Source organism: Colletotrichum truncatum, assembly GCF_014235925.2.
Source record: "Colletotrichum truncatum strain CMES1059 chromosome Unknown Contig_0001, whole genome shotgun sequence".
NCBI lineage: Eukaryota > Fungi > Ascomycota > Sordariomycetes > Glomerellales > Glomerellaceae > Colletotrichum > Colletotrichum truncatum.
Window position 1 is genome coordinate 3941232 of NW_027222398.1, and position 23661 is coordinate 3964892.

At 52.9% G+C, this 23661-nt stretch overlaps 10 protein-coding genes across 10 annotated transcripts; 5 read left to right on the top strand and 5 right to left on the bottom strand.

Annotated features, from left to right (window-relative positions):
• Positions 1–114: 114 nt before the first annotated feature.
• CTRU02_201072 (aspartate aminotransferase) lies at positions 115–2076 on the bottom strand (the record flags this gene model as incomplete). The annotated part of the gene is made up of 8 exons (XM_036730623.1): positions 115–583; positions 646–728; positions 778–986; positions 1033–1100; positions 1269–1409; positions 1461–1717; positions 1821–1862; positions 1930–2076. The coding sequence occupies 8 exons, from the start codon at positions 2074–2076 to the stop codon at positions 115–117; spliced, it is 1416 nt and encodes a 471-aa protein (XP_036577647.1).
• A 363-nt stretch (positions 2077–2439) lies between these two features.
• On the bottom strand, positions 2440–3262 carry CTRU02_201073 (NADH-quinone oxidoreductase; the record flags this gene model as incomplete). The annotated part of the gene is made up of 3 exons (XM_036730624.2): positions 2440–2890; positions 2944–3073; positions 3238–3262. 3 exons carry the CDS (start codon positions 3260–3262, stop codon positions 2440–2442), a joined length of 606 nt encoding a protein of 201 aa, XP_036577648.2.
• A 1081-nt stretch (positions 3263–4343) lies between these two features.
• On the top strand, positions 4344–6359 carry CTRU02_201074 (transcription factor; the record flags this gene model as incomplete). Its single annotated transcript, XM_036730625.2, has 4 exons — positions 4344–4396; positions 4468–5643; positions 5705–5997; positions 6061–6359. Coding segments are annotated over 4 exons (1821 nt in total), but the record flags the coding sequence as incomplete, so codon positions are not given.
• Positions 6360–10599: 4240 nt separating this feature from the next.
• CTRU02_201075 (glc8 protein) lies at positions 10600–11476 on the top strand (the record flags this gene model as incomplete). The annotated part of the gene is made up of 2 exons (XM_036730626.1): positions 10600–10669; positions 10734–11476. 2 exons carry the CDS (start codon positions 10600–10602, stop codon positions 11474–11476), a joined length of 813 nt encoding a protein of 270 aa, XP_036577650.1.
• Positions 11477–12073: 597 nt separating this feature from the next.
• CTRU02_201076 (uncharacterized protein) lies at positions 12074–12491 on the bottom strand (the record flags this gene model as incomplete). Its single annotated transcript, XM_036730627.1, has 2 exons — positions 12074–12267; positions 12329–12491. The coding sequence occupies 2 exons, from the start codon at positions 12489–12491 to the stop codon at positions 12074–12076; spliced, it is 357 nt and encodes a 118-aa protein (XP_036577651.1).
• A 352-nt stretch (positions 12492–12843) lies between these two features.
• CTRU02_201077 (mitochondrial 54S ribosomal protein bL27m) lies at positions 12844–13843 on the top strand (the record flags this gene model as incomplete). Its single annotated transcript, XM_036730628.1, has 2 exons — positions 12844–13054; positions 13170–13843. 2 exons carry the CDS (start codon positions 12844–12846, stop codon positions 13841–13843), a joined length of 885 nt encoding a protein of 294 aa, XP_036577652.1.
• Positions 13844–14547: 704 nt separating this feature from the next.
• CTRU02_201078 (uncharacterized protein) lies at positions 14548–17470 on the top strand (the record flags this gene model as incomplete). The annotated part of the gene is made up of 5 exons (XM_036730629.1): positions 14548–15160; positions 15288–15682; positions 15738–15953; positions 16029–17118; positions 17172–17470. The coding sequence occupies 5 exons, from the start codon at positions 14548–14550 to the stop codon at positions 17468–17470; spliced, it is 2613 nt and encodes an 870-aa protein (XP_036577653.1).
• A 225-nt stretch (positions 17471–17695) lies between these two features.
• Positions 17696–19419, bottom strand: CTRU02_201079 (NCS1 nucleoside transporter; the record flags this gene model as incomplete). Its single annotated transcript, XM_036730630.1, has 2 exons — positions 17696–18193; positions 18262–19419. The coding sequence occupies 2 exons, from the start codon at positions 19417–19419 to the stop codon at positions 17696–17698; spliced, it is 1656 nt and encodes a 551-aa protein (XP_036577654.1).
• A 906-nt stretch (positions 19420–20325) lies between these two features.
• On the top strand, positions 20326–21510 carry CTRU02_201080 (2OG-Fe(II)oxygenase superfamily protein; the record flags this gene model as incomplete). The annotated part of the gene is made up of 2 exons (XM_070203791.1): positions 20326–21375; positions 21424–21510. 2 exons carry the CDS (start codon positions 20326–20328, stop codon positions 21508–21510), a joined length of 1137 nt encoding a protein of 378 aa, XP_070062373.1.
• Positions 21511–22357: 847 nt separating this feature from the next.
• Positions 22358–23162, bottom strand: CTRU02_201081 (uncharacterized protein; the record flags this gene model as incomplete). The annotated part of the gene is made up of 3 exons (XM_036730632.1): positions 22358–22648; positions 22710–22812; positions 22873–23162. 3 exons carry the CDS (start codon positions 23160–23162, stop codon positions 22358–22360), a joined length of 684 nt encoding a protein of 227 aa, XP_036577656.1.
• Positions 23163–23661: the final 499 nt, after the last annotated feature.

A 23661-nucleotide genomic window follows, 5' to 3' on the forward strand; every position in this document is an offset into this window, starting at 1 on the left:
GGGTTTTGTTGTGTCATTTGGACTTGGAAAATTTGTGCGGATTCTTTTGTGCACGGATAGTTACTCTGGACTGGAAAAGAAAGCATTGTATATCCAAAGTGTAGATATAGAGCGTCATTCCCCCGGCGTTTCCGTATTCTTGAACTCTTCAAGACTTTTCAGAATCCGTTTAAGTCCCTCGTCCAAGTAACCCTGATCATGAGCGAAAGTTATACGAAACCAACCGGCCTCCTCGGTCCTGAATGTGCTGCCGGCGGCCAAAAACACCTTGTTGGAAAGCAGAGTGGCATTCAGTCGCTCCTCCAAAGCCCACTGATGCTCCGCAGCTTCACCCAAAGCCTCATCCGCCTTCGTCCTGGATCCCAGTCGTGGAGACCAGAAGGTGAAGAGGTCAGCCCACACAAAGAAACCTGCGTTGCTGGGTTTTTGTGATATTCCGTGATGCCCGAGGAAGTCAATAGTTTTTTTGTACTTCGCAGCTAGCAAGGCCTGGTTGGAGTTGAGGTAGCTGTTCACAAAATCGGTATTTGAGAGGATGGAAGCGGTGACACGGTCAGAAAGAGACGACGGACAAGTAAATATCCTTTCAGGTATCCAGTTAACTCTCTGATCTTTTGGCTGCATTTCAAATATGTAAGCACTTACGAGTTGGTCTCCAAGGCCTGAAGAAAATCCTTATTGTGTTGACTGACCACACAGCCCAACCTCAGGCCGTTTGCCCCAAAGTCCTAGGAAACAATTGGCTAAGGCTAGAGAAAGGCTTGACGAACGACTTACCTTACTCATGCCCCATAAGACATGTACAAGGGCGGGGTTGATCAGACCAGTGGGGTCAATAGACAAGACAGAATGGAAAGTTGGAGCATGGGGAATCTCTGGGTTTTCCCAAACTGAAAGGCCGTAAATCTCATCACTGATTAGATGGAGGTTGTACTTTTGACAAAATCGCATGTACTCCTGCAAGAGTTCGCGGGAAGCGCAGCGACCTGTGCTTTTGTTAGGATCCATTATCTGATAAGATGAACGGCTTACCTGAAGGGTTATGTTGCGATAGTTGGAATACGGAGTCGTGTGGCACTTCCAGCCACACGCCCGCCAGGCTGAGAGGCCCAAGCCTCCCAGACCCACGTGACAGGCCAAGGGGGAATATCCCCACCTTCTAGTCAACAACACCACTTTCAACAATCATGAACCATCGATTTAGAACCAATTTACTGTTATTTGTTATTTGACGAACGGAATTCCGTTTCACCCCCTGTGAAACCTACAGGTTATGTGGGTTGCAGAGCAAGAGCGCTTTGACTGGGACGCCCTTTTCGCGTGACTCCAGTAGCGCTCGCTCATAAGCGGCGATGCCATCTATCGTGATATGGTCGTCTCCGTTGAATGAAACTGGGACGTGGCGCACTCTAAGAATAAGACTTAGATACTGTTGTTAGGTTTACTGGAAGGAATCTCACCCTGCTCGATTTAAAAGGTTGTATGGGAAAGCTTTGTAGAAAGGCCGGGCTAGTAGCACACCATCACCCTGGTCGCAGAGAGAAAATGCACAAGCCTCAATAGCTGCGCTCACGCCGGATGTGACAATTAAATGATTTGGGCGGATAGGGGCGTGTGGCTTGAAAAAGGAAGTCAAAAAGTTGGCCAGGACTTCTCGGAGTCGATGGCTTCCAAAGAAGCTGTCGCCGTAACCTAGACCATGGCTATCTATGGTGAACTTTGAGTTTCTAGTGTTAGTTGAATTGTATGTGAAGCAAACCAACTTCCTCAACAACTCGAAACGAAGGAAATTGAAACTAAGCCTTTAGAGGTTGGCTTACGGTTGAGATGATATAATTGATAAGCTCTTTGTGCATGAGTGTCTATGATCAGCACAGTTAGCTGTCGTGTTTTGTCGCTTGAATTGTCTTAAGATGCTGGTAGGCTAACATTTTCAGCAACACCTAGGCTCAAAAAGCCCGAGGGATTCTGAACCGGATGCCATGCATCTCGCAGCATGTCAAGGAGGTGATTCTTGTTAATTGGCAGGGCATAGTTCGCCCCGCGATCCGAAAGGTTGCTATCATAAAGCCTCATTTTTGGCGATTGGGCTCAGGCGTACCAGGATTGTGATAAGGATGTGATGAATGCGAAGTCCAACAATGAAACACTTTGAACCCCAAGAGTTGTGCCTTTTGTACGCGACGTACGTTCTTCATTCCACCAAAACCGACTTCAACTAATTTGGCGGCCGAGCTTGACTAGACCACCGACTTCGGTAGGCCGAAACCCCAGAAAATGGGGCCGATGCCGATGCCGAGTTTTGGTGGCTCAGTCGTCAAATTCCGCCGACTTTTGGCCCAAAGCGGAATGATTCAACAAAAGAATAAGGAAAAATGACTGAAATGAAATTCTGCTACTGTTTAAGTTTATGTCTTCCCTTTAAACGTACAGTTTAAACTACTTGCGATACCACATCCTTGTGATCTTTGTTCTCCTCATTTTAGCCTGCAGCGTAAAAACACCCTGCAGTAAAGCCTCAGGGGTCGGCGGGCAGCCTGGCACATATACGTCCACCGGGATGATTCTATCGACTCCTCTGACGACGGAATAGCTGTAATGATAGTATCCGCCGCCGTTCGCACAACTGCCCATGCTAATCACCCATCTCGGCTCCGGCATCTGGTCGTAGCACTGTCGGACAGCAGGGGCCATCTTGTTCGTTACGGTGCCGGCGACGATCATGACGTCTGCCTGGCGAGGAGAAGCGCGGAAGATGATGCCCAGACGGTCCTGGTCGTAGCGTGGCATTGAGACGTGCATCATTTCGACACCGCAGCAAGCCAGGCCAAAGGTCAAGGGCCAGAGCGAGCTCTGGCGAGCCCAGTTGGCGATGGCGTCGAGAGTAGTGCTGCGCAGGGAGTCAGAGGGCCACACCATGTCTGAGAAGTTTACGGAGCTTACAGCGCGTATTCAACGGCATTTGATTTTTCTTTCTTGGCTAATGCCGTCGATTTGGGAAAACCCTTGATAGATGTTGCAGCTTTGGCTGTCGTATCGGTGTGATTTTGCCTGCGAGTGTTCCTCGGCGGTGCTGTTAAACACAGCACTGAAGCCACGGGAATAGCTGGAGAGCTAATCCTTGGCGAGAGGCTTCGGAGTCCATTCTGAATGATGGCTATGAAGAGTACCAGCCCGGTATTAGTGAACCATTTTTGCAGTGTACTTTTATCTCAGAAACAGACTAGTCGTACTTACACTTTGGTACAGTCGATCCGTACATCCGGTCTTCCCCTGAGTGGAAAAGAAGTGGTTACGAAGGTGATATACTTATATAAGAGAATGCGAAAGTATTTAATACAATTGATACCAAGACTTATGAGGCTTTACTCGAATACGTGTCAAAGGGACGCGGCAAATCAGTTGTTTGGACCCAATGACCAGTCTCGAATCACCACGCTGGAAGATTGTTTCTCAGGAGACAAAAAAGAAAAAAAGAAAGAAAGAGAGAATCAGACAAGAGGGAGTAACACGCTCTAGGAACGCAAAGGCGGACTCAGCCGCACTTGAAAAGTTCCCGAGCACCGTTGAGGCGGCTTCTCGCGACTTACAAAAGGCGGCTTATCCTTCCGTATCGGGCTTAACGTGATTGAGGTCCGTCCCCAGGTGCATACTCCACTGTATTTTAGGTGATAACCCACCGGCGAAAGGCGCTTGACGTCCCGGTAGTGGGGTTTCTCCGATGCCATGTTTGAGGTTTCACTGGGAGGTGGAGCCTTCTAACGCCGTTTCCCCGATTACTTTCCTACGTATCACGGACAAAACCCACCTCCCTCACTCTTTTCCATCTCTCGTCACCTACACCCCCATGTTTCATACCCACCAACTCAAGACCGTCCGAATCTATTGGATTAACAATTGATCCTTCCTTCGAACCTCTGTGCCGCCGGTGCGGGACCCCGACATGCCGGAATCTGTGGTTGGGACCCGCGGGTACTCATGCGCAACCTGCGGGAAGCAGTATCAGCGGAGCGCCCATTTGCGGCGGCATGAATCCACTCGTAAGCCACCTAGTCTAGCTTCATTTTGTTTCTTACTTTTGGTTTCAAAGGCGAGTTCTTGTTCTTGGGGTTCAGTTTGTATCATCCTTTTCAAAAGTTGAGACTTGATGGGCCCTGAATTTCTCGGCTAGAGCAGGCTAATGTTACCTGGCCAAATCTAACCTATTCTGGGAGAACCCCTACAATTCCGTCCTCTTGAGTTTTTATCCATCACTTTGATTTTCATGCGGAAGTCTCGGCTTTTCTAGTATTAAATTCGACGGTTCATCTCATCCAACTTTACGCCGCTGACATAACTTAGACACCCAAGGCACAAGCTTCAACTGCCCTTATTGCGAAAAAGCATTCGCCAGACGGTATGTTGTCTCACCCCTTGCCCATGATACTACACCCCCTGGTTAGATTTCCCGTGACTCACTTACAACAGCGACGTCTGCCGGAAGCATGCCGTTCACTGCCCAAACAAGACGGACCGTGAAGCCATTCCCATCTTGAGGCGTGGCCAGAAGCCTCGCGCATGCGACGCCTGCTTTCACAGCAAACAGTCATGCGATACTTCAGAGCCATGCGAGCGCTGCGTCGCACGTAAGCTGTCATGCACATATCACAGACTGGAGGACACTTCACAATCCGCTACCTCGTCCTCCTCCCTAGCCACAACAGCCGTGGGGTCCCCTGCTAATAACAGCAATAACCACAACAACAATGACAAAGACCGCACGAAAATCACCGTGGCCTTCCTCCTAGGGCTAACAAACCCGAACTCAGACAACATTCTCGAGTTCCTCGCCAGCGAGGCCGCTGCCCGGACCGAAGGTGACGGGCTCGATTCCGGCACAAAGTCCACCAGCGCCACCACCCAGTTCCCCTCAGGCATACCGACGGACCAGGACTTCGCCGCATTCCTACCCGTCAACTTCTACTCCGGCTTTGGGCCTGACTCGGTCGACTTTTTGTACGCCATCGGAGGGATTATGGAAAGCGCAACGGCGGCTACTTCTGCCTCCCCTTTCAGCCCCGAGGCCATCGAAGGCCGCGCCGCCGCCCTGCTCTACGAGCTGCAGGAACTACACAACGCCCTCAAGGTATGCGAGCCCTGGTACGACGGCGAATTCGATCTCGCCATCGCGAGTTCGGTATTCTCGGCACACAGTCTGTGCCAGTTCGCAGCGACTTACTTCCGCGTGAGCCATCTTGACTTTCCCATCCTGCACCGGCCGTTCTTCGGCACCGAGCGCACAACCAAGACGCTGTTATTGGCGGTCGGCGTCGCCGGGGCACTGAGGTCGCCTCCGAGCGACGATGCGCTCGCCGCGCGCGGCTTCCTCGGCCTCGTTGAGGAGTACATCTTCCGCACGCTCCACAGGCAAATGCCGTACGGATCTACGCCCGAGTACACCGACGAGCTGGAGGAGAGCCTGCAGGCGGCGTTGATGATCCACAGCGTGCAGTTTTTCAGGAACGACACGGCGACGCGGCGGAAGAACCGGACGCTGAGGCTGCCCACGCTGGTGTCGGCTGTGCGGTGTCTTGGGCTGGCGCAGACGAGGCACAAGCCCGTTTTCGAGTACGAGGACTTTGTAAGGAACGAGACCCGTATACGGTGGGTATCTTCCCGACGGTTTTCCTCCTTGATCCAGACTTTTGTTAACGTGTTTGTTCAGGTTGGCGACGTGGTTGGCTCTCGCCGACTGGCAGCAATGCGGCATGTCCAACGCGCCGCCGACGATGACGCCCGCGGAGATGACGTGCGACCTCCCGTGTCCGCTGGAGCTCTTCGACGCCAAGGACGCAGACGAGTACTTTGAAGTGGCGCAGACCAAGGGCCTCGATCCCTCGAGGAGGATAGTCTCAGTCAGGCACTGCGTGGACGCGTTGATGAGCGACAGTTGGAAGGGGATGGAGAGCTTCCCTTTCGAAGACATTACTGCGACGGATCTGCAGATTCTGATATTCGGTACGTGGTGGTGACCCTGCAAAGCACACACTCAAACTCCATAGGGCTGACGCGTAACAAAAGGTATAAACGCCATGGTGGCGTCCGCGAATCTCATGGGCATCTTGTCCTCCAGCTCGCACAACATCCTCCGTGCGGTTTCCAGGTGGGAGGACATGTGGGATACCGTCCGCGAGCGCATGGGGCCGGCCAAGTTCGAGAAGAGCGGCATGGTCAGGTACAACACCGAGCTGTGCTGGGCGGCCAAGGTGATTGTCAAGATTGCCATTGCTGGGGACCGGAGCTCGGCGTATATGCAAAAGGTGGGACACGATTCGCTTGTCGAGCTCCACGAGTTCGTGCGCCAGTATCGTGACTTTTGAAGGGCGTGTTTTTGTTATCCCCTCCTTTATAAAGTTTTGAGAACCTGACAGATGTCTGGTTGACGGACCTGTAACTATACTAGACGACTTCTTTACTAAGATTTACAAATGTGGCTGGAGGCATATACGGCGTTGGGCTAGATGGGGGGACTACATGAAGGGCATTTGGTAGAATATGCATCTAGAGCGCGGATACTAGCTATAGGATTTACTAGTCACTCTCTCCTGGATGATTTGAATCAATTAATCCGCAATCATAGTGAACGAGAGAACTCGTAGCTGTAATAAAAGATGTTGTGGGAAATCATAGTATAACAGAATATTTGTGCAGAGTGTATGGTTCCGTGGCGAATAAACCATCCATTATGGGTCATCTTGTTATTTTGTTGTCAAATTGTATTCATTCAACAGAAAACCGATATCCACATGTGTCAGCCGCTCGTTGAGTCGGCATCCACATTGCCCTCTCTGTGAAACCCCATGCTACCTAGTATAAATACCACTTCTTCTTAAGGGTTCAAAAGTGACAACCAAAGGTACTTGTCTTGATAGTTTCAGACACCCGATCGACTGCGGGATACGCGGCTGAGTCTCCTTAAAGTGGACCCAGTGTGTCCTCTTGGCGCCATGTCTTTACACTATTGCTGGGTATTGATTGCACTGCTTAATAAATCCTCTTGAAGGGAAATGGGACCAGGCCAATGATTTTGTTTACTTTATTCAACATCAAGTGGTAGATAGTGATGGCTGTGCGTCACTTGTGAAGTGGAAAGTGACTTAAAATAAGGAGGATGGAGATGGTATGCGCACTAGTAGCACGATTCCTCCGTATTCCATCCTTAACCGCCGGTAATTCGGTTTTAAATGCGCCGATACGCCTCGTGGAGATTACTTTTAGTCATTTGCCGTCAGGTGTCACAACGCACTATCTGCTCTTATTCGCAAGTAGACCGCAACCGGCGGAGCTCCAAATGCCGTTTAGACCCGCAAAATAACAGCTCGCTCTCCTCTCGGCCAAGGTTTCAAGAAAACCCCAAACACAACAATCTGGCTGGAACCGACTGGGCGGCGCAACGGAGACTGGCAGCAGCCCAAAGCATGCGGCGGAAGACCGGATAGGGAAAGGCAGCGGCAGACGAGACCGGGCCGTGTAGAGACACTGGGTTCCAAGTCATGTGATGTTTTTTGCGGCGGGGGTCAAAGCAAACGAAGTGTTGCCATTTCATTCCCATGTGTCGGAGACATTGGACGGAGAACCGAAGACGTAATAGAAGCCAACAGGAAAGGGAAATCCTTGTATCTTTACCCAGCGCGCCAAACTCGGCAACTACTGAAAATAAAGTCAAGGTTGGGGAGTACCGTGCCATGAATTATGTCGTATTGGTACGGCAGATGTCAATAGGGGGGGGGGAGAGACACCGTACTACGTAGTACAGTGAGAGGAAGAAATTCGTTTGATGACTCAAAGTGTTAGTACCTAGTAGTCGTAGCACGGCTTGGGCGGTTAATGCACCCCGGATTCTGCAATAACGTGCAACGGGTACTTGTGGGGCCGCGCCAGGGCTTTCGATGACGGAGTGTGATTAAATGCGAATGGTTCGATTAACTCCAGGCGAGGAGGCTCTAAACTCAGACGAGGGGGGTCTTTTTCCCACACGCGATAGCTGGGAATGGTGCATGCTAACCGAAGCTGGAGCGCATGAACCTCGGGGGAAATAGGGTTTCGTTGGTTCGTGTGCGTAGTTGTATGTGGCATGAAGTCACGGTTGAGATGACAGCCGCTGTTTGGTGGGGAAGAATGAGGGGGGTATTCAAGATGAGGAAAGAAATGTCCGGCGACACAGTATGATCAGGGTAGTGGACGATGGGAGTGGTGGTGGAAGAGGGGTGATGCATGTCGGATGACGTCGTCACGATGCAGAAAGAGGGAGAGAACGCTAAATGTCAAGAATGGAGGAATCCCAGGGGAACGACATGGGATTGCCAACGGATTGGGTGGTTGGATGGAAGCAGAGGGACACGAGGGAGAGAGGTGGTGTGTTTTTCTTTTCTTTTCTTTAGCGCTTGACGATGTGCAAACACTCCATTCTTCATCGGGCTGACGGTTGACATTGACATTGACAGGTATTCGTACATGAACGAGAGAGATTTCCACCAGCTGAGGTCAGGCCAGGTTAGGCTGAGGAAGCCGAGCTTAGTGGAGCTGAGTTAAGCTGAGCTGAGCTGAGCTGTGCTGTGCTGTGCTGTGTAGTGTAGTGTACTTTAGGTGCTGCTGTGTTGTTTGCTTTGCTGTTTGAGGACTGGACGAAATTAGAACAGAAAGTGGAGGCAAGGGAAGACGAGCCGCCGAAAGTGAATCAAGGCCGTGGCGCAGTGAGAGTCAAGGGTAAATTGCGGTGGTGTGGTGTATGCCTCGAGTGCTTGAGTAGGTATCCCGTAATAAACGATGGACAAGTCATGTACCTTGAAGAGTATAGGGAGGGATGGATGGAGGTGAGGTGAGCAGAGCATATCGAAAACAGAGAGCATTGCAGATCTGGTATAAAGGCCCTTTTTTTTTTTTTTTTTTTTTTTTTTTTGCTTTGTATTTCTTCTGGCAGCCCCCGACACAGCGCTAAGATAATTAATAGGTAGGCAGGCACGGCAGGAAGGACTCAAAGTCACCTACAGTCCTACCTGCTCGGTGGCTGCTGTAGACGATCGCGATCCAGGGCAGTAGGCACCAATGAAAGAAGGAGCCACAGTGACGGAGGGTGTACTGTGGCACAGGGTCCACACCTAGGCTGTCCCTTCCCTTCCAGTGGCCGTCCAATCCGGACCCCCCGATCTATAACACGGAGGAAGTACCCGGTACCTATGTCGGACCGGATCCCTCCTCTGACAGAGACGCCCGCCAGTTGCCGACCATTCGGTACGTAGAGGCCATTGCGCCCTACGGCTACCTGCCCGAACTGCCTAAGCAAGCCCAACCACCCACTAGGGAGCTGTTGTAGTCGAAACAGGCAACAAGATAATCATGTCCGCCCTGCCTAATTCATGGTCCTCACCTCAAGGTACCTAAGGTAAGGTAAGGTAAGGTGGGAGAAGACCAAGGCTACTGCAGTGACACCCGACGTCAGTCACTATCATTTATTAGCGGACGCCGTCCAATTTGAAGGGGTAACTTTGGCAGCAAAATTCAGGTTATTCACGTAATCTAGTATCCCAACATCCCGGCATCCCAGCCTCCCCAACTCCATTTCCACTTCCATTTCCATCCCCAATCCCGAATACCCAATCCCCACCCATCTACAGACACACATACTGTAGTAGTGTAGTAGACACACAAGGCACAGGCCAGCAACAAGTAACAAGATCCTCCCCTGCTTCACCCGACAACACCAAACCAAAGCAAAGTAGACAGAAAAGAAAAAAAAAAAAAAAAAAAGCAAGGCAGACCCAAGAAGATATCGCGCATGCACCAGTAACCTGACGGACAGGGTCATCCCACTTATCACGAGCTGCTACGACCACCTGCTTCTTGCGTCTGCATCACCATCTGCAATCGCATGCTGGTATAAGACAAGCCCAACAGCTTTCAAAAGCCTCACCTGCCCGCCCTGTCACCTACTACGTATCTACTTGCCCCCCTCCCTATTCTACCACACACCGCTGCATCTAGTATATTCCTCCGCCCTTTTTTTCCCTCTCTTTCTTCTTCCTCTTCTTCTTTTTTGCTTTTCCCCCAATCTCCTGAATCATCCCGTCACAACGCCATCACACACATCCGCATCCTCTCTCTATCCTGTTCTCCTGTTTCACAAACATCACGAGCCCTTTTTTGCTGGTCCCCTCCACCCCTGGCTCGCCGCATCCACCACCGCACCACACCCGCACCAGACCTAGGTGCTAGCCCACCGCTGCTGCAGGTCACGAACCACCCACCCACCCCCATTACGCCTTGTCGGCTTCCTGAGGCCCCCTCGACAAAATCAACGACTTCGTCACCAGATTTCTGAACCCCGCTATTTTTCCTCCCCCCCCTCTACCTTCAACCCACAACTTTGACTGCTACATCTCCGCCTTTACACCTTTATCTGGATTGGTCCTGACCTACACTACATTACACATACCTCACGAGGCTCGCATCACGTCCCGAGCTTCTTGTCGCCTTGTTGTCTTTCTTGCCTCTAGCAACTACGCCAAACCACCACCAACCTAGCTTGTTCAGCCTAGCTCAGCTCTCGCGAACTTCTTCAAAATGGCAGCCGTCGTCGAACGCAGCCCCCCGTCGCATTCTCCTCCTGGTCCTCAAGCGAAGCGACCCAGGGGTAAGTTGCCGAACCCATCGTCGTTCTCATCGGAACGAAATCCACTGACCGAGAACTTCTGCAGGAATCCTTAAGAACTCATTCCAAAAGTCTCCTCCAACCTCGCCCAACAGCGAACATCCTCTCACCGAGAAGGAACTCACCATCGTCAACACCCAATACAACGCCGGCCACCGCCGTTCTTCATCTGCCGCCCGACCCTCGGGCTCCCGCCGCCAGTCCAGCCGCACCCCCTCCGCCCAGGGCGACGACGAGCAGGATCTGGAGTCGTCTCAGCGCCTCAAGTGGGACGAGGCCAACCTCTACCTTACCGAGCAGGAGCGCACCTCGACAATGAAGATTGACGAGCCCAAGACGCCCTATGCGAAGCACTATGACCCCACCGAAGACCCCTCCGACGACGACGAAGAAATGGAAGACCCCAACGTTGAGAGGAAGCCTCGCACGGCTCGTACTGGTCCTGGCGTGGAAGATGATATCCCTGTCATGTCGCTTGGCGAGCCGGAAGAGGCGGTCCCGGAGAGCGAGTCGTCGAAAGAAAAAGCCCTCAAAGCCGTCCACGTCGACGACACCGGCAGCTCTCATGGTGGCGACGAAGCCGACCTGGCCGGTCTCTCGCCCGAAGAGAAGGAGAAGCACCGACGTTTCGAGCAGTTGCGCAAGAAGCACTACGAAATGAAGGATGTGGCCCACTTGTTGGGCCACCCCGAGGAAGTACCAGAAGAAGAGGATGATGAGGACAGCACCAACCCGCCTCCTGTCCCACCTCTTCCCAGACCCAGTCAGGCCACCAACGGCCAGGCCTGAGCCCCGACGATATTTTAGCCGTGGTGGAATGAGATACGGCAGGTTCGCTCCGCTGGGGAGAAACCCGTCGTGGGAGACGTTTGACGAGCATTTTAACGGACTGTTTGCGTGTTTTGGGGTCGAGGTTGAGATCAGCATCCGGCAACGGCGTGGTGGCACACGAAGGAGTTCTGGGTGGTTATCACGAATGGTTTTTGCGGCGTTCCGGGGCCTTCGTGTCGGTAGTAGTCGCGATTCATCGTCACTGCAACGTGTATCCCGTCTTGGTGCGGAAACGGCAACGGTAACGGCAACAACACCGATGCCGACGCCGCCGCCAGACAGGAGCTTATCAGCACGAGTAGGTAGGCTTTTTGCTTCCGCCAGCAAATGGCATATTCAATAGAGTCTCCATTGCCTAATAACTCCGTTTTCCCCTTCTCGTGAAATACATTTGTGTGTATGTGTGTCTTCTCAGTTGACCCCTTCTTGGGACCCTGTGTCATGGTATCCTGCGCCTTTGATGCTTTTTTTGCTACGTTCAAACACTCCTCAAACTCTGTCTCCCTTAATCCAGTCCATCAAGTCTACCCTCCAATCGCCCCAGTTCGGTCCCCATTACAACAAGCCCTTACGCGCGAGCTCGACCTTTCTCGCAGCCTCACCAGCAGAGAAACCACCCCGTGACACACAGATCCGGTTGCCCTCGGCGAGCTCAAACTTGTCTTGGTTTGCGGGCCAGGGGCAGGGGCAGTGGTGCGGGAAGTGGACGCAGGCGAGTGTGTCAGGGCAAAGATAGTGTTCGCAGTAGGCTGCGAGGAGTCAGTCATCTTGTCCAAACATTTCCAAAGCACTAGCAGATAGTCTACTCACATCCTTCGTATCGTTGCTGGTATTGCGAGGGGTCGCTGGGGACGTTCTGGGGTTGCTGCTGTTGCTGTTGGCCACCGAACATTTGCTCGAAGAAGCCAAATTGGGCTTGCGTCGAGCTGATCAGGGAGAGAAGGACCAGCGGGAGAGAGGCGAAGAAACGCATTTTGAGCGATTTTCTAAGGGTACACTTATAGGTCGATCTGGCTAGTATCGTAGTAGCTTTTAGAGAATAAACGAGGTTGATGCACTTGCTTGTCGCCGCCGTCGTCGTCCGTTCTGTTCCTTGCGTCGCCAATGCGCCTAGCTGTCCTAAAGACACATGCACCACTGTAAGGTACCCACCCCCAATAGTTTCCTTATCGTTATCGCAACCTGCTGACTCAGCCGGAAAAATATCCTCAGGTCATCTCCCTGGCCGGCCCAAACTCGAAGCTCCATCGAAAACGCGATCGCCCAGGGCGAAAATCGAGCAATTCCATCCGACGAATGGGCACGCCGTCCTCGAAGCACACCTCATGCGTTTATTCCAATTGCAGCAGCCCTTGAGGGCTGCCGCCGGTCTCCTCCGGCCGACGACGACCCCGACCCCGACCCAGCCCGGCGTCGTAGCAGCCGCGAATGCCCTCGTTGCCGGACGACGATACGCCTCCGTCAAGTCGCAGGGTGCTTACAAGCTGGCGCCCAAGAGGACGATACCGAAGAAGTTGGGAGCGAAGCGTACTGGTGGTATGTCGGCGGCCGTCCCCCGGTGTTGTGTGCCCCTGCGGGGGCCTCATCAATTGAGCTTTGGGAGCTTTGGATGGGCAGCAGCTTGGATGCTAACGTAACAATCCCGCGCCAGACCAGTATGTCATTCCCGGCAACATCCTCTACAAGCAGCGCGGCTCTCTCTGGTGGCCCGGCGAGAACTGCATCATGGGCCGTGACCACACCATTCACGCCATGGCCTCTGGCTACGTCAAGTACTACCGCGATCCCGCACGCCACCCTGACCGCAAGTACATCGGAGTCGTCTTCAACAAGGACGACGTGCTCCCTTACCCACAACACGCCGAGCGCAAGCGCAAGCTCAACATGTCTGCGCACCCAATCTCCAAGCCCGTCGAGACCCCCGCCGTCTCGGCGTCCGGCATCCCGACCCAGATCATCCGCCCCGCCCCGCGCACCGCCAAGGGCGCGCCCACGCAGCCCGCCCGCGTCCTCAAGCTGCGCGACGACTACTCGTACCGTGAGGACAACTGGCGTGTCGGAAGACTCGTCAAGCTTCGCATTGGCGGCATGAGCCGCAAGGCCAAGATGAGGCAGAGGAGATACGCCAAGGAGCGTACTATTGCCGGACAGAAGGAGGCGGAGGCCAAGTTTGCCGACATGGAGGTTGACGAGTGGACAATTGCCGCCAGCAAGAGGCTGCAGGAGCAGAGGAACGCTGCTGCCCGCGCTAAGAATGTCAAGGCGAAGAACAAGGCGGCCAAGAAGGCTGCAAAGGCCGGCAAGGCGACGAAGCAGAAGCGGTAATCCTTTGGTGTGTGTGTTGTAGAGGAGAGGAGAGACAGGAAAAAAAAGAGAGACATGAAGGGGATGTGTATTATGGCTTGAGATCTAGCTGTCTTGGGCTTCTAGAGTGTAGAATATCTTGTACAAATCATACTGGCCATTCACGATTTTTGTTCAGTATACTGAGTGAGTCTAGACTATAGTGAGTGAGTGAGTGAGTGAGTGACATTTAAAAGATGCTGGAACTCATTCAGATGAAGTTCTTTCCTTTCTTGCATCTCATTCTCATAAGAAAACTGGCTTGAATAAGGGGTCATAAATGGCTCAGGACTTATGCTTTCTTTTTCTTTTTCCAGTTGCGTGAACATCCACTTCATGTACTCACCCGCCAAATCAGTGTGGGCAGGTACATCTCCCGGTTCTAGCCACTTTAGTCGCGTGTCGCGTCTCTCATGCCAAAACGTCCATCTTGCATTAATCCTTCATCTGTCACCAACACCATAATTCAACATCTTAAATCACCACCAGAGTGCTCAAACTCACCAATTTCAAAGCAAACATTATCTATCTTGTTTGCAATCCATCTCAGCTGCATTCATCGACTGCTGATGAATTGCTCCGCTCACACAACAGGAACCCCGCCAGCCCCTGTATGCCCCCAAACTTCAATGCTTCATGCCTCACTGCATTAGCGAGCATCTCATCCTCGACGACAAACAAACCCGATGACCATCCCTAACCCTAGCGCATCATCCATCCCTGGGCATGTGCAATCTCTGCAGACTCCCAAACCACAGCCACACCACGTCTCCCAGCACTCATTGAGCACAGCAACCGCAGACAACCGTCATGTCTCACCCTCTTCAGCTTCCGCCTCCAGCGCCGGGGAGGCTTCCGGAAGGAAAATGAAGCGTACCGCGGCCAAAGTGAACGTCAAGCCGAGCGCTTATCTGCAGGCACCGTCATGGGCCACTTCTCTCTTGAAATCAAAACCTTCAACCAGCCCAGCAGCCTCTCCTTCTGCTCACGGCAACTCTCTCTCGGCGCAAGAACTGCCCAACCTCCCACCGCCATCTGAGAGCCCTCTTGTCGAGAGCCCCGAGCCTGTTCGCATTACCAGCGACATACCTTTGCCACAGGTTGGGAGCAAGGCCAACTCATCGCCGAAGCCATCGGACGACGACATGGGGAAGACGTCTCTCGCGCAGAATGCCAGGATCCAAGCACTACAGCAATCATGGATGGCAACGAACTCGGGCCCGGCTGTTGGAGGTACGACTGGCAACGTTAGCTCACCTGCGGAAAGTGTAGACGGACCCAAAGATTGGCTTGGTGGTGGTGAGTGCCCCGGAGCTTAGTGGCTTTTTTCTCACCACAATGAGGTCAACCCTGAGACCCGCTGGTCACTGAAAGGGGCTTCATTTGGAAGATTTGTGGCGTAGATTTTGAACTAACTGTCCACCAGCATTGAGGAAACGTACTCTCGAGGCCTCGGAGGGCGGTGACGCAAAGCGCAGGAATACCAATAGCACCGGTAAACAGGATGCTCCCAAGTCATCCTCTACTAGTTCAGTGGCTAAAGACCCGCCATCATCCGAAGCTGATCAGCCGAGCGCTGCCTCGATTGGCAAATCCAGACGTTCTCAGTCTCGAGTCTCTAGAGCAACAGCGGCGGAGACCATCCCAGGATTCATCCCCATTAAGAGGACGACGGAAGTCGTTCAGTCTTCCGATGAGGCTACCGATGACGTGAGCTCTGATGACGCAGAAGAAGATTCGACAGAAGAAGATGAACTAGCCCCCGACGAACCGCAAAGCGTCTATATCAGCAAGCAGCGGGAAGCTCCACGCGGTATACTTGTCAGTGCTCTCTTCGTTTCGTAAGTATTTTACGTGAATGCTGACGTTGCTTCAGACGAGGGGAATTCCTGATCACTTTCATACCGCCAAGGACAGCTCTCGGCTATACTCCCAGCACAACTCGCTTGAAAATGGCACTGAGCCCGCATGCGGCGCTCTCGTGCCCACTGGCTACAAACGCTGGACAGACCCTGACTACCCTTATATTTGTCCCGCTCGTCATTGCCGTCTCACATTTCAGACTATTCACGGCCTTGGCACACATTTCGCGGTAGGTGGCACTCGTCATTTTACCTTCTACTCAGCATCTTTTTCGCCGTAGGCGTCATGCTAACAGACTATACAGATGAAACACAACAACACCAAGTTCAACGATAATCTAAACGGGACATTAACTGTTGTTGGCTATTATGAAGTTCCAGGCCAAAAAAGATCCCCTGCTATCGTCGTCTCCAGAAACCCTCCCACCGGGAATGAGCCGCCGATGCCAGAACCGGAACCCGCTGGTTATAAGCTTGCTGGCCAAACCCTTTCTCGGACGTCATCAACACCCAAATCTCGAGTAGTCACTCTGAGCATGCCTCGCTCACACAGCAATCCGTCTCCTCCGGTCTCAGGCGCTGAGGGCGACTCTGACTACAACGCCGTACTAAAGAGGGAGCTTTCCTTGCTCAGAAGAAATCGGGAGCCGCCTGCTCCGAAAGACACCCCTCTCATGACATATCTAGTTGCACATTTGCCAGCCAACTATAGGCTTGCAACAGAGCGGCCTGATTTTAGGGTTCTTCTGAAGCTGCCAATGAAGCGTTCATTTCCAGATTCCTGGGGGTTGAGAAACAGGGTGTCACTAACCATACCGCCCCTAGCTGGCCTCTCTCTCCTGATGTTTCTTACCGGCGACCTCGCCCCTACGCCTTGCTCGACATGCGCAAATGAACCAACCGCCAGCGGCTCCGACACAATTCTTCGACCATGTGTTGTAATGTCTGCCGCCGTGCCCTCGTGGCTGAAGGAAACCACCAACCAAGCCTGCGCCTGTTGTCAATGGCGCTCAAGCGCCAAACGGTGCAAGAATACGTGCAACTTTTTAACAGCTCCTAAAGCCGCCCCGGGCACCAGCTCCCTGCCTGCTCCAGTCACGTCTGCTGCTGAATCTCCCATAGAGTCACCCGTCCCTCTTCCCCGTGCAGCGTATCCCAGCCGTCCGTCCATCAAGGAAGCTACTGGCGATTCACGGCCAAGCAGTCCGCCACGACGGATCACGAGGCATACGCAAGTTGCTTCGAAGGCTAGCGTTGAGTCTGATGTGCCTGCTGTGGCATCAGTTCCCGTATCATCCACACCTGACCAGACGATGCCGGCAGAAATGCTGGAGATGGAAGACTGGGAGGTTGCACCAGGCCGGGTGCGGGATGAGCAGAGTGAGATACCGACGAGTAAGTCAGCAAATCCCATGTTATCAGGCAGGATGTCTCTGACTTGTCCATAGATGTTGCTTTCTCAAATGCATACCTCACATCGAATCAAGCCGTCACCGTGTCCGAGGATATTGCCTTTAACGTCCTCGTGATTAAGCCGGGGGCGTCCCACCAGTGGACGGAGGAAGAGGACAAGGTCCGCATTTGCTCGTTGGCCGTGGGCAAGGTCAACGTGAACCTGGGCAAGACAGAGCCGTTCCAGATCGGGCCGAACGGTATGTTCAAGCTGAAGCCCGGCGTGGCCTGTTTGATTGAAAACCGGATGTACATCGACGCCGTCGTCCACGTCACGTCCGTCATGCGATATTAGACCGTGGTTAATGTAGCGTAATGTTAAGCGGTATGGTGTAAGATATTTCGGAAGTTGCCTCGGATGACCGACTTTCAGATACCTCGAGGCCATTTAGAGGCCCTTGCTAATGGATTATTAGCGATGCAATCTACCTCATCATTGGGACTTTTACAAGGGTTTAAAGGTTCACTGTCTTGCTGTGCATACGATTCTTCATTGTTTTTTTACTGAGTAAGCTGTTTTTTATACCTTTGTCGCCGCCTTTTCGCTGATTTTCTCAGCGTCCACACCAGTTGCGTTCTCAGGCATGGGAACAGCCATAATCACATCTCCCTCGCCCTCCTCCTCAGGGCGAACGTAATCCCTCGGCTCGATCCACCGCTCCTCCATGATCGGCGGCGGCCAGATCTTGCAAGCCGCCCAGAACGTGAATCCCGACAGCGCCAACCCAACCCAGTACGCGAAGAAGTAGAACCTCGTGATGCCGACGGGCGCGGCCACGCCCATGTTGTTCAGGAACCCGTAAAAGTTGGGAAGGATGCCGACGACGTAAGCGACGTAGGCCCGCACGTTCCAGCCGTGGGTGTAGTAGTACGCTCCCGTCTTCATCGAGGTGAAGGCGTCGGGGATGTGGATTCGTCCGCGGCCGACGATGTAGTAGTTCACCAGGAGCACGCCGGTGATGGCGGAGAGGAAGGTTTGATAGGAGGACAGGAACGATACGAAGACGGAGGCGGACCCCTGGTGTTTTGTAAGTGAGGGCTTCCTAAAAGGATTTCGAGGCCGGGTAGGGGGGGAGGGGGACTTACCAAGAGGAACCAGGGGTTGATGGCAAAGGAAATGACGGCGCACACGAAAAAGCCCCGTCTTACTGTGAGATACTTTGGAAACAAGGCGGCAATGTCGTTGCCCGCCGGCAGAGAGTTCTCAAAAATGGAGCTGAAGATGCAGCAATACGCAAAACAACCCGCGATGAAGAAACACCCGGCGCGGTTGGCGGCCGTATACTCGGCCGTCTGGAGGGTGTCCAACAACGTGATGGGGTTCCAGATGAGCTCGCCAAAGATCAGCTTGCTCGAGGCGCAGACCAAGTTCCCCACGGCGGCAACGATGAGGTTTGCGACGGGGAACCCAAAGATGTTTCCGATGATGACGTCGTTCTTCTTCTTCGCATACCGCTGGAAGTCGGCGGCGTTGCTCGCAAACGTGGCACAGTTAGCCGCACCCAGCATGAAGAACTGCACAATCAGCCATGCCCTCTTGGACCCCGTCGCCGTGCCGCCCCTCCTTACTACGGGGCCCAGACCGCCTGCCTTGGTGGCAGTCCACGCGAGCATCGCGACGGCGGAGACGACGAAGACGACGAGCTTGGCGTACACCAGACCCTTCATCCTGGGGACGGGGATGACGAGGAAGGCGCAGGTGATGAGCCAGAAGATGACGAAGCCAATCATGCCCGCCGTCGTCAGCGCGCTGCCGTCGCCCATGGTGTTTGGGATGTCGGCGATGCCGGGGATGATGGCGTGCAGCATGACGTAGATGCACTGGCCGCCCTGGACGGCGTTGACGCCGTTCCACACGATGGCCATGACGGCGCGGTTGAATGTCGGCCACCACGCGCCGTAGATGCCGAAGGCCGTGCGGCAGAACACGGGGAACCCGACGTGGTACGTCGCGCCGGGCCGGCCGTTGAGCGTGATGATGACGGCGATGAGGCACTGCCCGCCGAACGCGCAGCCGAGGGATTCCCACATGGAGAGCCCCAGCGCCTGCGCCGTCGACGAGGCGTACCAGTTCGATACGGTGGCCACGGCGGAGAACCAGAAGGTGAAGTAGGTCCATTGCGTCCAGGTCCTGTCGGCGAGTTTGAGAGGGCGGATGTCGTCGTTGTCTAGGAGGGCATCGCGGCCTTGGAGGTCGGAGGTGCCAGCTGCGACGGGCACGCGTAGGCGGTTTAGGAGACCCATGGCGGGGGGTCTTTGAGATGGTTGCTTACGGATGAGGCTCGACTTGAGATGATTCTTGCTCAGTGAGAGACGTGGAGAGTGTTAGAGAATACCGCCAGCCCTGGCGAAGCTGCTTGAGGATGGGATGGGTAGTCACGAGTATATGAACGCATCTTTGGACTGGGTTATACTGATTCATGTCTATTGTAGTTCTACTCCTTTTGGTTTCTAGATCTGCAGAGTGATAACTCAAGATATCGGAGGAGTAGATGGTGTGGGGGAGATAAGAACGGCAGGGATGATCCGCGATCAGCGCGACCTCGCAGCGGGCGCCCCTGAAGATTTTTGATATTCCTCGTAATGATTAAGGTGCTTGCCATTATTTTGAAGTCCATAAGTGATAGTGGGATCTAGATCTATTCTTCCGTCAAAAGCTGTCGGTCAACTTACTACTTCCACCTTCGCCCAAGCCCAAGAACGATCGTAAATCGGCCGCGGAAAAAGCCCCGAGATACCCCTGACGCTCCGACGTACGGGGATTAGCCCCGTACCCCACACGGCCGCTGTCGGCCCAGACCCGACCGATAAGGGATCCGTCGGCGCCCACGAACCGTATCGCACGCCATTATCTGTTCCTATCGTGCAATCTCCCGCCAGCTGCATTTAGGCGAAGTCCGGTGATGGCGATAACGTCCCCCAATTGAGCCTCATTCTCATCCGTTCAGTTGATCCGGGCACTGCGTTGTCGGAGTTCAGTTTGGTCCGGAGTTATTTATCCGTTCAATCGACCCTTCTGAACCTTATCGCTACTTATGCCAGTCACTGTAAGAACGGACCCTCCATACGCCATCTTAGAGTAAACCCACAAAAGACTTCATCACCACACATCTCGTATTGGATTAAGTCAAGTCCGGGATCACAGCCACAATGTCAACGACAGTAACAGAAACCGCTCCGGAGAGCTACAAGCTCGAGCTGATGTCCGCATATGGTCCCGTCTACCGCGACGTCCTACGCACGCCGCCCCGGGATTGCGACGCCTCCGAGGTTCCCGTCATCGATCTCTCCAATATCCGCGGTAATGAAGCGGACCGCAAAGCCCTAGCCGCAATAATTCGTGATGCAGCAGAGAACACGGGCTTCTTCTACATCAAAAACCATGGTATCCCCGAGGCCACTATTAATGCCGCGTTCAAGCAGGCGCGGGCCTTCTTCTCCCAGCCCAACGAGAAAAAGGCGCTTGCCTCGCAGAAGCAATCTAAATTCTTCAACGGCTGGAGTGAAAAGCGCGCGGCGCAGATCTCGCCCACGGAAACCAAGGACCATCGCGAGGGGTTCAGCTTCCGGTATGATCCGCGCAACGACCCCGAACCCAAAGACCCGGAAGCGATCCCTGAGGATGTGAAGCCGTGGATGAAGCATGAGGATTTTGTGTGGGAGGGCACAAAACACTTGCCGCAATTCAAGGACGACATGGTCACGTATTGGCAGAGCTGCCTCACCCTCGCGCGGAGCATGATCAGAATCTTCGCGCTGGCTCTTGACGTGCCAGAGAACTACTTTGACGACGTCATCACGTACCCCGGCAGCGACAGCGTCTGCAACTTTTACCCGCGGAACACGGAGCCGCAGGACGCAACCATCGACGTCGGCCTCGGCGCCCATACTGACCTGCAGTGCTTTACGCTCTTATGGCAGGACGCCGTCGGCGGTCTGCAGGTACTCACCAAAGGTGGCCAGTGGATCAAGGTGCCCCCCGTGCCCGGTACCTTTGTCATCAACATTGGGGATTTCCTGCAGAGGTTGTCGAACGACCGGTTCAAGTCGACCGTGCACCGCGTGTATAACCACGCGCCGGAGGATCGCTACTCGATGCCGTTCTTTTTTGGGTTTAATCACAATGAGCAGTGCGCGGTTCTGTCCACTTGTACGGATGAGGCGAATCCACCCAAGTACGAGCCTATCAGCTGCGGAGAGGTAAGTTATATCGGAAGATTGGTGAAATCAGTGCTGATTATGTGATAGTGGTGTCGTTTGCGGTTTGAGAGGACTTTTGAATTCACCAGGCGGAAAAATGAGGCGGAGGGTATTCAGAATGCGGCGCCGTACTAAGGTTGCGAGAGCGTTGATTCTATTATAACTGCCAAGTATATTTGCCCACGACGGGAAGCAAAGCTCGACGCATTTTAAAATTTATGGCACATTGCCTCACATTAGCAGAGCCTCCAGCTTTTAAAGATGGGCGAGGCTGATCTTGGGAACTTGGTTGGCTTCTCAGCGAGTCGACGGATCCGATCATGAAATGTGACCAACATTGGGACACTCCTCCCACGATCACTCGCTATTGCTAACCGAGGAAACTGGATGAAAGTCTGCTTCCATTAGGGACTCTAGGCGCAACCAAAAGGTTTCTCAATGACTCAGACAAGCTCTCGGCCAGCGGCTTTAATAAAAAGGCTGCAAAAGCCAGTCTGAATTAGTCGTCGTCGACATTAGTTTTTCCAGAAAACATCAGCAGATCACTTTATTTTCTCCCTGTTCTACTTTCTGTGTTGTGTGTCTTCTTTATGATCATATTTTTCTCCCGACCATTCTGATCTCTACGAAGCTCTCTGACTTTAATCCCCTTTTTACATGACCATTCACAGCTTTAGTTTGCGGAGGCAGTAGCTAGGTCATGTCCTCCACAATAAGGGTTGGAGTAGACTCTTCTTATTTTTTAGTTATAGTTGATTTTAAAAGCATAAAATGAGCGTAGAAATAGTGCATATCAGGATTGATAAAGTGGTGGAGATACATCCGTCTCCAAATTTCCAGTACACGTAAACATTAGAAACCCCGTCACAGTCCAGTCTGGCGATCACAACTTCTTTGATAATTCAGTACTGTATCTCATATGGCCGGTAACAGCGGCAGTACGCTTACGGACTTCCCAAACGTCCAAGCCGTGGGGTCTTCTCTATTTACACTTGCGGAAGCGCAAATGGTAGATCTGAGTGACCTTCAAGTCGTTTGAGTCAACCTGCAGTGCAGCGGTCAGAAAGTTGAACGGTCGACAGAACTCGTAACGTGAACTAACGGTCATGAGGGCATGCTTTTGTGAGCCCAGGGGCCGGATCTCAATGGCGCTCTTGATATTGAGCATGCTTTGAGCGCCGCAGCGGGACCACACGAGAGACTCGAGCCCCAGGTAGTCGGTCCTAACGTAATCCTTATCGATCTTTCCCTTAAAATCGATGGATCGAGAGACCTGATGAGCATTTGTAGTGAGTAAGTGTACCAGGTAAATGAGACGTGTTTTGAGAACATACGGTGCGAGCGTCTCCCGATTGGTAGTAGGTGGTCTTGAGAGAGGCCTCCACTTTCTCTGGCAAGCTGATAGAACCGCGGTAATCGGACTGGACGACGGAAACTCTATCAAATACTTCTTTAGTAATCATGTCATTCAAGACATTTAGCCATCGCACAACTTACTGATAGCCCTGAGGAAGGTCGATTTTGATGTTGAGCTGACAAGCTGCACGGTTCTTGCTGGCCTCGATGCCTGGGCCAGACTGAGCCACGTATTTGTCGAACAAGAGAGTCACAACGTCTCTTTCCTTGCTTAAAATGTCAGTCACACTACCCTTGGGGCAGCCGGAACCGCCATAGTTGACGTCGACGATCTTCACTTGGTCGGCGGGAGGGCGATCTTTGTCGTCATTTCCCGTGGGAATGGCGGCGGCAAGGCCCAGAACGAAGGGTACGATGGCAACTGCACGCATTTTAACGGCTGATATTGGGTAAGAACGAGGGTGTTGATGCTGGTGATGAATGAATGCGATGAGGCAATTTGGACAGTCCAGATTCGGGACGCAGCTAGTGTTTATATAGGCTCAACCTTTAATGCATCCCGTGGAACTGTACGTGAGAGAAGACTCCACTCAAGAGTAATCATTCTCGATGCACCCCTTGATATCAGAAGCCTGATCATTAGGGGTTCCTAGACTATCAGAACGTACGTTAATTCAACCAACCTACCCATCGCCAACGAACAGTTGTGGTACATGGACAACTCATACGGGAACGGTAAGAATTGGCAATTACCTTAGGACGCATTAGCACCCCTGTAAAGCTGAAATCTCTTGCATAAAGCTGCTCGAGAGGCTGATGAAGGGTTGTCCTACAGGTGGCGAATATGTCTTCGAACAGAGTGAGACCATATTGTAACCCATAAAAACACTGTATACTGATCAAACTAGCCGAACTGCACACTCAAAAGAA